Below are 12635 nucleotides of genomic sequence, written 5' to 3' on the forward strand. Positions count from 1 at the left end.
CCTTGGAGGTCTTTAAACAGAGGCTGGATGGCCATCTGTCAGGGATGCTTTGAATGAGAGTTCCTGCTTGGCAGAATGGGGTTGGGCTGGATGGCCCTTGGAGTCTCTTCCAACTCTTATGAGTCTATGAATATATTTCCTTTGAATAACGGCCTATAGGCAAAACCAGACAAGTCAACCCCCCCCCTCCTCCAGCCTCTCTACATCTGAGTTCTCTGCCCAATTTCTCCCTTGTCATCACCCCTCCTCTTCCTTTCCCTTCCCTTCCTTCAAAGGGTTAACCCACCCCTCCATCCCACCTGGGTCCACACACAGTCTGGTTGCCAGGCTGGCAGAGCTGGGCAAGGAGGCTGGGGTGGGGGCAAAGGTGGGGCAGCCTTGAACAGAGCTGGAGTCAATGGGCAAAGCATCACCTGCTGGGGGGCCTGGCAGCATCCTCAGCATCCTTAGCAACATAGCATCCTTAGCAACAGCATCCTTGAGCAGCATCCCTTAGCTGCATCCTTCTCAGCATCCTCAGCATCAATAGCAGCAGCAAGGGAGGAGCCGCTGCAGAGGAGGAGAGTGAGTAACTGCAAGGATGCTCGGGCGGCTCCCTGGTGCCACCTCCAGACCCCCTTCCATATGTACCCTCCAATGGGCATCACTGCCCCCTACCACCATCTTTGCTTCCTTGGAAAGTGGGGCATGGCACGGCATGGCATGGCATAGCATGGGGCAGGAGGGTGGTCTTGTTGTCTGGGGTGTGAAAGAATGAAAGGGGGGAAGATGTGGGGCCACAAGCCCAAGGGGAAGATCTGGGGAGCTGTCTGGGAAACAAAGAGGAGGGTAAGACAGCATTAAAGGGTGTAAGAGAGAGGGAGGAATCCATAGAAAAGAGGTGCAGAACATGTTGTTTACTAAGGAGCAATTCCCCAGGATTTTAACTTTGAGATGGATACCTTTGTGGGGAGAACCACCAGGTGCCTGGGTGCCTCTGTTGTGGAAAAGCTGTGATCTGTGTGCATGTGTTGTGTCTGTGTGTGTGAGAGAGAGAGATGTGCAAAAACTAAGAGTAGCAGCATAAGGCAAACCTAAGCTGAGAATGCATACCTGTGAGCAGACTGGTGTGCAAGTGGAGCAGGGAGATAGGAATGGCACAGACCTGGCTGTGTCTCTTTGTGTATGTGTGTGTGTTTTATGCCGGCCTGATTTTGAAGATGCCAGGCAAAACTGTTGGCGTTATGTGGCAGACAGGTAGAACAAATGTGTGTGTGTGTGTGTGTGTGTGTGTGTGTGTGTGTGTGTGTGTGTGTGTGTAACAGAACAGGGACCTCACAAGTGTGCATTTTGAATTCAAGACTGATCTCATGGATGTGAGGCAGAAGGGTGCTTGTGTCAAAGGCTGGATAATGTTGCTGTTGTGTTCACTTCAATTTCTTGCTTATGACTGAACATATGGTGTTTTCTTGGCAAGATTTGTTCAGTGGAAGTTTGCCCTTGCCTTCTCCTGAGGCTGAGAGAGTGTGACTTCTTGCCCAAGGTTACCCACTAGGCTTCATGGCTGAGTGGTGATTTGAACCTTGGTCTCTAGAGTCCTAGTGCAACACTCAAATCACTACACCATGCAAGTGTGTATTGTGTGTGAGAGAGAGAGTGTGTCTCTCTCACACACACGCATGTTTGCATAGACATGCGTTCACACTTCACTTACTCACAGTCTTTTCAAAAACATGACAAAAATGATGGCAAAGGTGTGTGTGTGTGTGTGTGCATAGGAGTGAGAAACGTGTGTGTACATGCATGTGAGAATGTGTGTGTGGATTTTGTTTTTAAGGTGATGCCATAAATCTGAAGATAAAACCATATTTAGACATAGGGAAAGCGCAGGAGTGTGCATCTGTAAGAGAGAGATGGACATCGGAAACCAAAATAAGGCCTTAATGCATGTTTTTCTGTATGTATTTGTGTGTGTGCGCATGCACATATATGCATGTATGAAACACAAACACAAAGCAAAAACTGAAGTGAATATGTGCCTTTTAAAACTGAGCGTGTGTGTCTGACAAAGCAAATGTGCAAAAGAGAAACAGGGTGGAATTTAAGAAAGGAGGGGGAGACAAAGATGGAGCCAACACAAGAGTCCAGGGACATTTTGTTTTCTTTTGGTGTAGGGAGATAATATCCCAAATATTTTATCACACAGTTGCACCTGATGCATGGCCACAATTTTCCTTGTTACTGACTACTAAGCTATCCCAAGAGAGTTTTTATTTGTCCCCCATATCAGATCTTTTGTACATGGGTGCGAGAGAGTATTTGTGTGAACATATTTGCTTGGGATGGGATGAAATGAAGGACTGTGTATGTGTGTGACAGAGAGAAGAAGGAAGGAAGGAAGGAAGGAAGGAAGGAAGGAAGGAAGGAAGGAAGGAAGGTGCATGTCTCAGGTGTATGTATCCTAAGAGTGTGAGATGATGCATATCCATAACTGTGTGTGATACAAGGGTGTGTATATGGGATATATATACACTCTCACCCACAGACACTTGTATGTGCAAAACGTCAACAATGGGTGTTAGAAATGCGGTGGGATTGGATACAGTACACACAATCCTCAGGATTTATGAACTGTAATTGCACCAAAAATGAACAAAGCACAGCAAGCTTTCATATTGCACAGAATGCTTCTTCAAGAGTTGCACCGCGTCATATCATTTCAAAAGTACGATCCAGGCTTTTTGCATGGGATTGAAGGAGAACTCTGCATGGCGCTGAAACTTGCTACATTGAAAACAGGTGAAGTTGTCTTCGATTTTGGTTATTATCATCTCTTTTCTTAGATTTCCACCTGCTGGCATATTCCAGGCTCGGCCCTGGTTTAAATTCCTTCCCTAAAGTTTTCCATGCTGGGATTGGCAGAGCTTGGAAACAGAGAGGTGGCCAGGATCAAGATGTGGCGGGTGTCTCTGACAAACCAGAAGAGCACTTTGCCTCCTCTTGTGGTTGCCAGAAGAGTTGGTCTTGGAGAGCAGGTAGCCTTGAATTGAATTGCCTTCCGTTCATTGGAGTCATCTTTGGTTTTTGGGATTGGCAGGGAGCCCACTGTGCCGCAGGGCTTTCCCCCATTCCCTAGCCAGTACAGCCCTGGAAAGGCCGGCCGCTTGCATATTACATCTCAAAACCATCCCAGCTCTGCCACAAAATCTGTGTATTGAATGTGTCCATATTTCCAATCCAGCCCAGCCTTGGAGGTGAGTATATAATGCAGGGAGGGTACCGGGATGAATTGGGAAGAGAGTTCATAGGTTTCCACTTTTCTTCTAATCATTTCCCTTCATCCTGAAAGTGATGTCTAAAGGCTAAATCATTCTTTTTCTTCCCACTCACCATTATCAGAGAGCGATGTTTCCAAGGTTCAGTTTGACCCTTTCAGGGATGCTGTGTTTGCAGACAGAAACATCGACCGTTCTGTCTTATTCCAGGTCTGCCTTTTCCAGTTTTGCCATTTTTACTTTGAGCCCGGTTGGATGGGAGCAGAAGAGAGGTGGTGGGCATATAGGGGTGGGCAATGCCAGGCCGTGGGGTGCCAGCCCTACAGTTAGAAAAGCTGTACAAATGTGAGCAGCTGGCACCAGCAGAATAGAGAGCATGCACTTCTTTTAGATTTTGTGCACATTTTGTTCTGAATGTATGTGCATTTGTTTTAAGCGGTCTTGAAATGGAAGTTCCACATGTTGTGTAAGACTGTGAAATATTAACAACCGTACGATGCACACTTACTCAGAAATGCATCCATTTGAATCTAGCAATGCTTATTCTCTGGTAAATGGCTATATGATTGCAGCATGAACCCTTTAAGAGAGGTAAAAACTCTGTAATATAACCTTTCAAAATAATGTGAAAGCCAGTTTTGGTGTCCTGCAGTCAATATTGGGTCCATCACTTTCCCCCCAATACAGTGGACCCTTGGCATCTTCTGGGTTTGGTTCCAGGACCCTCTGTGGATCCCAAAATCCGGGGATGCTCAAGTCCCATTAAACTTGGTGGCATATTAAACTGGTGTCCCTTTTATAAGGGTCTGTACAGACAGGCCAATATAAAGCTGCTTTGGGTTACTTTGGAGGTATGCTGTTTAAATGATGCATGCGTCCTAAGAGTCCGGAAGCCATGCCAAAGCCATGCTCCAGTCCTTAGGACTGGGCTCTGGACTGGACACTTGGCAACCCAATTGGAAGGGAATTGCCCAGTTACCCAGCTGGAAGGGAGTAACAATTATTTACTCTGGACTGTCAGCCATGGAGAAGAGCATCATTTTAATCAGTTCTGCTCATTTGCAGTTGGCTTCAACGGGTGCCTCTTAACATCCGTCTTCAAGTTACAGTAAGGAGTGGTAATTGAGTGGTATGGCAAGGAAGGCTGGACAGCTACCCGTTGGACCCAGTGACCCTTGGGGACCCTTCCAATTCTATTCTTCTGTTTTTGTGTCCTCCTGCAGTGAATTATCCACCACCACCTCTGCCTCCAGCCATCTGCCCTCCGGACCACCATGGTTCCATGCCAGTAGTGTGCTACCCATCCAAGGAATCGATCCTGAGCCCACGGCCTCCCGAACGCTCCGCTGTGATGCGCCGCACCACCGTCTTGGCCCTCTTCTCTGTGGTCTTGGTTTACCTGGTGACGGGGGCCTTTGTCTTCCGCCAGCTGGAACAGCCCTATGAGCGCCACCAAAAGGTGAAGGTCCAAGCCCACCTGGAGCACTTCTTGAGGCTGCACCAATGCGTTGCTGCTGAAGAACTGGAAGACCTCATCCAGGTGAAAGAGGGAAGCTAGAGGGGAAAGGGGTGGGCAGGGATTTCTGGGGCAGAATGAGGGAATGTTCCCTTTTTGGTTGGCAGCTATCAGCATTCCTCAGCTGTGGGGTTTGCCATTTGGGGATGGAAAGTGAAGTCCAGCATATCTGGTGGGAGAAAGGATACCTGTTGAAAGCATGCATGTAGATACAGTGTGGGTAGGTGTGCTTCAAGGTTTTTAAGATGTCATGCGCATAAATCTGGTTGCACTTCTTCCAGGGTCTCATAGCAAAAGGAAGGGAAGGGAGGCAAATCTGCCAGCTCTAAGCACCCAGTTATTTCACTCCTTGCCTTCCTTCACAGACATTGTGCCTTTTTCCTACTACAGATGCCTCCTACAGATGCCTACATAGTTACACAGGCATTGTGCGCCATCCATCAATATTTTACCTGCACAGACAGGGGCATTCTTGTACAAATCTCAGTTCATACACAGAGGGCTTCTTTTTTCCATGGCCAGACCCCTAATAACTGTTGCCACAGGTTCAGCTGTCTTTTCTCTCTTCTGCATTTATTTGTTCTATAGTGCCACTCTTGCCACTGATCTAAAAGCCCTTTTGGCTGAAGGCACACTAGAAAAATCCAATACTGGAGGTTATTGGAAGTTCAAGGCATCATTCCACTGTTACACATGGGACCCGCAGGCTTATGCTCTTGTATGATGGTTTATTGCAGCCGTATAAATAAAACAAAAATCATGGGGGAAAGGCACTGGAAAAGTCAACCTCGCCTGGGTATTTCTCTTTGGGGTGCTTGGTGAGTCCTCTCCAAATCTGTCTTAATTTTTCTCCTTGCCCTTCTTCCTAGCAAGTAAGCGAGGCTATGGGAGCTGGAGTGGACCCTGTCATCAACAGCACAAATGTTAACAGCTCACACTGGGATATGGGCAGCGCGTTTTTCTTCGCTGGCACAGTTATCACCACAATCGGTACCCAGGGATGGATTCTGACAACGTGGGTGGGAAGGGTATGGGGGTGGTAGAGATTGTGGAGGCTGGATGCGGGGTGGCGACAAACATTCAGACGCCAATTAGTTTGACATTTAGAATCATAGAATCATAGAGTTGGAAGATAGCTCAAGGGCCATCCAGTCCAACCCCATTCTGCCATGCAGGAATGCACAGTCAAAGCATCCTTGACATATAGCCATCCAGCCTCCCTTTAAAAACCTCCAAAGAAGGAGATTCCATCACTCTCCGAGGCAGAATATTCCACTGTCAAACAGCTCTTACTGTCAGGAGGTTCCTCCTAATGTTGAGGTGGAATCTCTTTTCCTGGCATTTGAATCCATTGCTCCGTGTTCTGTCTAGTCTCTGGAGCAGCAGAAAACAAGCTTGCTCCATCCTCAGTATGACACCCCTTCAAATACTTAAACAGGGTTATCATAACAAAGGCTCATCTCACATGGCTCTTGTAAGGATTACAACACGATTAGGGAATGTTTGGCACTCCAAATGCTTTGGATTTCAACTCCCATTAGCCTCACTCAGTTTGTCAGTACTAAGGGGTTATGAGGTATGAAGTTCAAAATCTTTGAGGGACCAAAAATTATCCACCCTCAATTATTTTTAAAAAATGTGTAAATATCTGGAAGATTGAAGATGATAGTAGACTTGTCCCTTCACATTTGTTGTTTGGGCAGATCTGATTATTTGCAGTTTCAAGTAATATGTTCTCTCTAGGAACCTCCTTTCTCATGTTAATTGATTAAAAAAAAACCAACAAAACAGTTTCTATCTCTTATTGCTTTAACTAATTTCTTGGCCAATTTTAAGAATTTTAGATTTTAAGAGAATGCAATGTTGTAGCAAATATAAAATAGATTAATTTATGGAATTCGTTTTCACTGCAGAATTAATGCAGCTTGACACTGTCGTGTTTTTGGTGTCTTACACCCTGGAGTTTATCAGACAAGGGGAATTGGAAGTACTGTATAATCCAAGGGCAATCTGAATGCAATCATGGGGTTTAACGTTACTGCGTGATAACCCACTACACACAAATTTGGGCAATGGGAAGTCAGTCCAAACACAATCATGTGGTTTCATGTTATTGCGTGATAGACTGCCACATGCAAATTCAGGCAATGGCATGCTATTTTCAGGCAATGGGAAGTCAGTTGGAACGCAATGCTCATTCACGTAATTGCGCTAAACTAGCGACTTTAAGTGAATGCGTTCTGGCCCCACTTTCTTTTCATTCGAATTTAAGAGAAATTCCTCCTATTTGATAAACTCATCAGTATTGTGTCCGTCACTCCCCCCCCCCCCCTTTTGGGGTTTACTGGGGTTTGGTTCCAGGAAATATCAAAATTAGTACTCATACTTTCCAACATTTTACAAAGTGGGATGCGTTCAAGATTATTCCAGTCTTCCCCATTCCAATGCCTTCAAAATGTGTTGGGACTACAACCCCAATGGTCTTGCTGGCTGGGGATGATGAGAGTTGTCATCTTCCACATCTGGAAGGCATCCCACTGGAGTAGACTGAGCGAGATCATTAAACTAGGCAAGATCTGTACTGAGGAGGACTTACATTTTTGCTGACCCAAAGTCTTTCTCTTTGCTGTTCCTGCCTGACAGGATTTGGGAATATCTCCCCCAAGACTGAGGCTGGCCGGCTCTTCTGTATCTTCTACGCTCTTGTGGGAATTCCTCTTTTTGGGATGCTGCTTGCAGGAGTTGGCGACCATTTGGGATCCTCTCTCCGGAAAGCTATTGGCAAAGTGGAAGACATTTTTTTGGTGAGCAAAATTTCCTCTCCGCTTCGCCTCTATTCTTGCATTTCTTGTCTTGTGTTCAAAATAGCTGGAGTTTTGTTCCAAGAGTTGGTCTAGTGCTCTAATGTAATAGTTGTTGTTGCTATTATTATTATTATTATTATTATTATTATTATTATTATTATTTCCCGTCTTTCTCCCAAGATTGGGACTCAATGGGACCAGTTTCCCAACATAGCACTGGCTGCCTACTTATCTTGTTTATTGACAGCTTCAGTTTGGAACTTATAATTCTCATATAGAATTCATTTCTACAAAGATGTTGATGGTGATGATAGCCTTAAGAGAAAGATACTTGGAAAAGAAGTCTGGCATACAATGTAGATGATAGCCGTGATATTTAAATAGAACATCTCTGTGTGGGAGCAATGTATTTGTTTAAAAGATATTGGAGACATAAGAAGGTGCATTTATACTGAATCATATTATAGGTCCATCAGCTCAATCTCCATAGGCTGCATGGACTATCTGAAGCTTTCCAGGCTTTTAGACTTCTTTCTGAATTTTAGCCAGAAATGCTGGGGAGTGAACCAGGGAGGTTCTGCATGTGAATCAGGTGCTCTTCCACTGGATTAAAGTCCTTGCTCATCTGTAGAGGACTGCTGTTTACATGCCCTTCCTGAAAATGTCCCAGACAGGGTTACCAGACACCTTTCTTTTCCAAGAAATATCCTACATTTCAGCCTTTTGTTTAGGAGGAATTCCAAAATGTCCTTCAATCTGAGCAGGACTAAGAAGCACAAGTTTATATTTCTAGTTGTGTTTTCAGCTTTTGTTTGGTAACATCCTACATTTTTCTTTTTATGGTCCTCCTTTGCAATTATGACATCCGGTCACCTTGGTCCCAGAACATTTTACCTGTCCATTATCAGAAGGAGAAAGTTGGGTGGGATGGAAAGGTGCTTGACATATAGACGTTGACTTGTTTTTGGAGAGGCAGCGGGTTTTTCGAACACTGACTCCCGTTGCACTTTCTCACCTCCTTTTCCCCAACTCCAGAAGTGGCAGGTCAGCGCTACCGTCGTGAGGGTCCTCTCGGCCCTTCTCTTCATACTCTTTGGCTGCCTCCTCTTCGTCTCTTTGCCGACCATCATCTTCCAGCGAGTGGAAGGCTGGACCCTCCTGGAGAGCGTCTACTTTGTGGTCATCACACTGACCACCATTGGGTTTGGTGACTACGTAGCAGGTGGGTCCCTGAGAATGAAATGCAGCGCATTGTTTTCACACATATCATTTCACATACAATCATAGAATCATCGAGTTGGAAGAGACCCCAAGGGCCATCCAGTCCAACCTCCTAAGATGCTGATTATATCCACCTCTGTTTAGCTTCAGCAAGGCTGCTTCTCCCCTGCCATCTCCCTTTAAGAGTTTTAAGCATTGGGATGTTGGAAAAATGTAAAGTGTAAAGTGTCCATCTCCTTTTAGGTGACACGAAAAGTGATGAACACATATGGTACCAACCACTGGTGGTGGTCTGGATTTTACTCGGCTTGGCGTATTTTGCCTCTATTCTCACCATGATTGGCAACTGGCTGCGAGTGTTATCCCGGCGCACAAGAGCGGAGGTAATGATAAACCATATCTAAACCCTACAAGCAATCGTATCTCTCCCTGCACTCCCCATTATTGTTATCCATTTCACTTTACCCTACATCTCCCTATGTTACAGTTGTGCGACAGAACACTATATAATTCCACTTTAACTGTCATGGCTGCATCCTTCGGGCTCTGAGGATTTATGGTTTGGTGAGACCCAAGACCAGTGGCTCCTAATCTTTGTTAGAATCATAGAATGTTCCTCTATATGTCTTAGATTTCCCTTCATATGGCCAAGGAGCTAAAGTCCAAAATCCATAATTTTGACCCCGAAACCTGTCCTTGATTTATTGACTTATAGTTGACTATACAGTGGTCCCTCCACGTTCGCTGGGGTTCACTGTGAATGTGGAAAAACCACAAATAAAAAAAACACTATTCTTTTTACCTGAGAGAACACCTCTCTAGAAATCTCCAGGTCCTAGATGTGGTCAACATCTGCCAGAAGCTGATCATAAAATCATGCCGGAGGACCCACAGATACCTGGAGAAGTGGTTCTCCAGCACAACTCTATGGTCAACCTCTGGCAGAGCTGCACTGGAGTTGCACTAGAGATTCCTAGAGAGAGTGTATGAATCCAAACCACAAATAATCAAATCCGCAAAAGTCAAAGCTGCAAATGTGGAAGGTCAACTCCATATACATACATACATATGCACACATACACATGCATGCACGTGCGCGCACACACACACACACACACGGTATATATGAGTATGCTGGAAACCCAGGAGGAGGGCATTTTCCTGCTTCTCCCAGCTGCAGCAATGATGCTTCCTGGGCATTCATGGACCATGGGGGTACACTCTGGCATTGAAAAGTTCAATTGTGTTGGAGCAGAAGGGGAGGGAAGGACAGAGGCTTGTTGACTGATGTAGGGCCTTGATCTTCCTCTCTAGGGTCCAATAGTCAAGCCAGCTGTTCTAACTGGGTCTTCTACAGGAGGTCTCAGCAAGATGGGGCTAGAAGGGTGATGGGGAGCAACCAGAGCTTTGGCTGTCTTCTTAATGCTTTCTCTTTCATCTGCAGATGGGAGATTTGACTGCACATGCCGCCTCCTGGACAGGCAATGTGGCATCCCAGCTGCGTGTACCAAACATGGCGTTTCCAGAAAAGCTGCACAGAGTGGGCACCTTGAAAGGGAAGCCACTGTCACCTTCGGCCCTCATGCAGCAGGGGGAAAGCCAGGAGCCGGTGATGTTGCCGCCAGAAGAACAGTTGCCATCACCACCTCCAGCTTTGCCACCACCACCACTGCCTCCACTGCCATGCCCAAGCCCATCTCCCGGGACCACACAGCGTGTGGCACAGCTGAATGCCCGCAATGCCACCCCACTACGGCCTATAGACTACTCAGGTGAAAACCTGGCATTCATCGATGAGAGTTCAGATGCACTGAGCGACGGGGGACCACCTTCAGCGAGGCCACCCCGTCGCATGCGTCCTCGGGCTCGGCACCGTGCCAACATTGGCGAACCACCAGGACTGCCCATGATTCTCCTGAGCCGGACCCGAGACAAAGGCGAGTCTGTTTGAGGACAGGACTAGGATGACACCTGGTTTGGAGCCCTTTCTCAACACGTCGTGCAGTTCCCTTCACTCCTTTCTGTACCCAGCAAAGTGAAACTCAAAGATGTCTTAGCTATTCGTTCCACGAGGTACCAAATGGAGCATGCCCTTACACTACAAAACCTGTCCCACTCTTTTACTTCCAGGTAGATGCCTTTCTTTCCAATTGGCCCGAGGAACATTACCCTGTGAAGTCGGAGGCTTTCATGGCCGGCAATGCCAGCCACAGATGCTGGCGATACGTCAGGAATAAACTCTTCTAGAACATGGCCACATAGCCTGAAAAACCCACAAAAAACTATGAACCTTACCCTCTATTTGCAGTGCCAATGGAATTCCTTGCTTTGGGTGGGGGGGGGGGGGGTGAACTTTGGCATCACAGTCCTCCTTTCCTTCTGCATGAGTCTCCCAGCACTGGTTCCTCCCACACTAGGATCCCTTTCTGCACCCCAAGTGCAAGTGAGAGCCTCGTCTCCATGTGTGGGTCTATTATATTTGTCTGTCCTCCTTGATTCTTCCCAAACTGCATTGGTTGGAGGGCCAGCGACACTTCCGTCCTTCCCAGCTCCAAGTGACAGGCCTGCCTCCTCTTGCATGCCCTCCACAACACAACACCATCACGCACACAACCCTTCCTCCTTTATGAGTCAGCTTACAAGCATATCTACCCAACAGGTTTGAGCAACTGTCCTACCTGCTGTTCCGTTCCTCATGGAAGAGGGGGCACAGTATCTTGGTGGAAGCTGCCGTCCATTAGCATTAAGCAAGGCTGGGATGCTCAAGGATGAATTTTCAGCACCTTCGTCAAGCTATTATTTCCAGGATCCTTTGCAGGAAGCCGTAATGGTCCTGTACCATTCTGTTCCAGCTTCACAGGGAACCCAGGCCCATTGCTTTCCCCATCTAGGTGTCTGGGGAAAGGGAGTGATTTCTTTTTCTCAGAAAGGCAGTGAAAGAGGATGGAACCCTGTCACTGAGACAGGTGCACATAAGATCTCTCTTTATGGAAATAGTATCAGGTACTCCTCATTAGCTCCTCATCCAGCCTTCTCCCCAAGTCAAATCCCAAGTTTGCTACTACTGTGTTTCCCTGAAAATAAGACACTGTCTTATATTCATTTTTCCTCCAGAAGACACACTATGGCTTATTTTCGGGGCTGTCTTATTTTTCTTAAGCATGGTACAACAATCTACATTTATTGAAATATAGAGCCCGTACAGACAGGCCAAAATAAAGCTGCTTCGGGTCACTTTGGAGGTATGCTGTTTAAATGATGCATGCGTCCTAAGAGGCCAGAAGCCATACTAAAGCCATGCTCCACTCCTGAGGACCAGAGCACAGCTTTGGCACAGCTTCTGGCCACTTCAGATGCGTGTTTCATTTAAACAGCATACCTCCAAAGTGACCTGAAGCAGCTTTATTTTGGCCTGTCTGTACGGGCCCATAGTTAAGTCGTCTTCTTCTGGAACATGGCCATAACTCTCCAAACCTGGAATTCCATCCTGAATTTCTTGCGACTCCATTTTCTTTAGAACCATTGGCCCCAATCTTTCTGCTCTCTATAAGACAGCTTTCCATTTTGCGCCGGATCTATCACTATGTCTTATTTTCAGGGTATGGCTTATATTGCACAAATGCTTAGAAATCCTGCTACAGCTTATTTTATGCGTATGTCTTATTTTCGGGGAAACAGGGTACATCCATTCTTTTCCTGGGTGGGGGGGCAAAGGGAGTGGGAAGCAGCCAGGTAGCAACCGTTCCAGCACAGTTTGCAGTTCAGAATAACTGGAGATCCATTTCTCTTTTCTCAGCACCGACCAGTTGCACCCCACTCCCTCCCTCTCACCAGTAAATG

At 46.4% G+C, this 12635-nt stretch overlaps 1 protein-coding gene across 3 annotated transcripts; it reads left to right on the forward strand.

Moving 5' to 3' along the window:
- The first annotated feature begins 366 nt into the window (after positions 1 to 366).
- KCNK4 (potassium two pore domain channel subfamily K member 4) lies at positions 367 to 12029 on the forward strand. Of its 3 annotated transcripts, none has more exons than XM_089482881.1 (7): positions 367 to 564; positions 4478 to 4794; positions 5640 to 5760; positions 7414 to 7574; positions 8610 to 8796; positions 9039 to 9178; positions 10240 to 12029. In XM_089482881.1, coding segments are annotated over exons 1-7 (1434 nt in total). In that variant the 5' UTR covers positions 367 to 563; the 3' UTR covers positions 10747 to 12029. The 3 variants fall into 3 exon arrangements, with proteins under 3 accessions (XP_089339007.1, XP_089339006.1, XP_089339008.1); XM_089482880.1 differs by lacking the exon at positions 367 to 564 and adding an exon at positions 1934 to 2778; XM_089482882.1 differs by lacking the exon at positions 367 to 564 and adding an exon at positions 3176 to 3233.
- The last annotated feature ends 606 nt before the right edge of the window (positions 12030 to 12635 follow it).

This window comes from Sceloporus occidentalis, unplaced genomic scaffold, assembly GCF_023333645.1.
Source record: "Sceloporus occidentalis isolate IW3139 unplaced genomic scaffold, rSceOcc1.0.p SCAF_20, whole genome shotgun sequence".
Taxonomy (NCBI): Eukaryota; Metazoa; Chordata; class Lepidosauria; order Squamata; family Phrynosomatidae; genus Sceloporus; species Sceloporus occidentalis.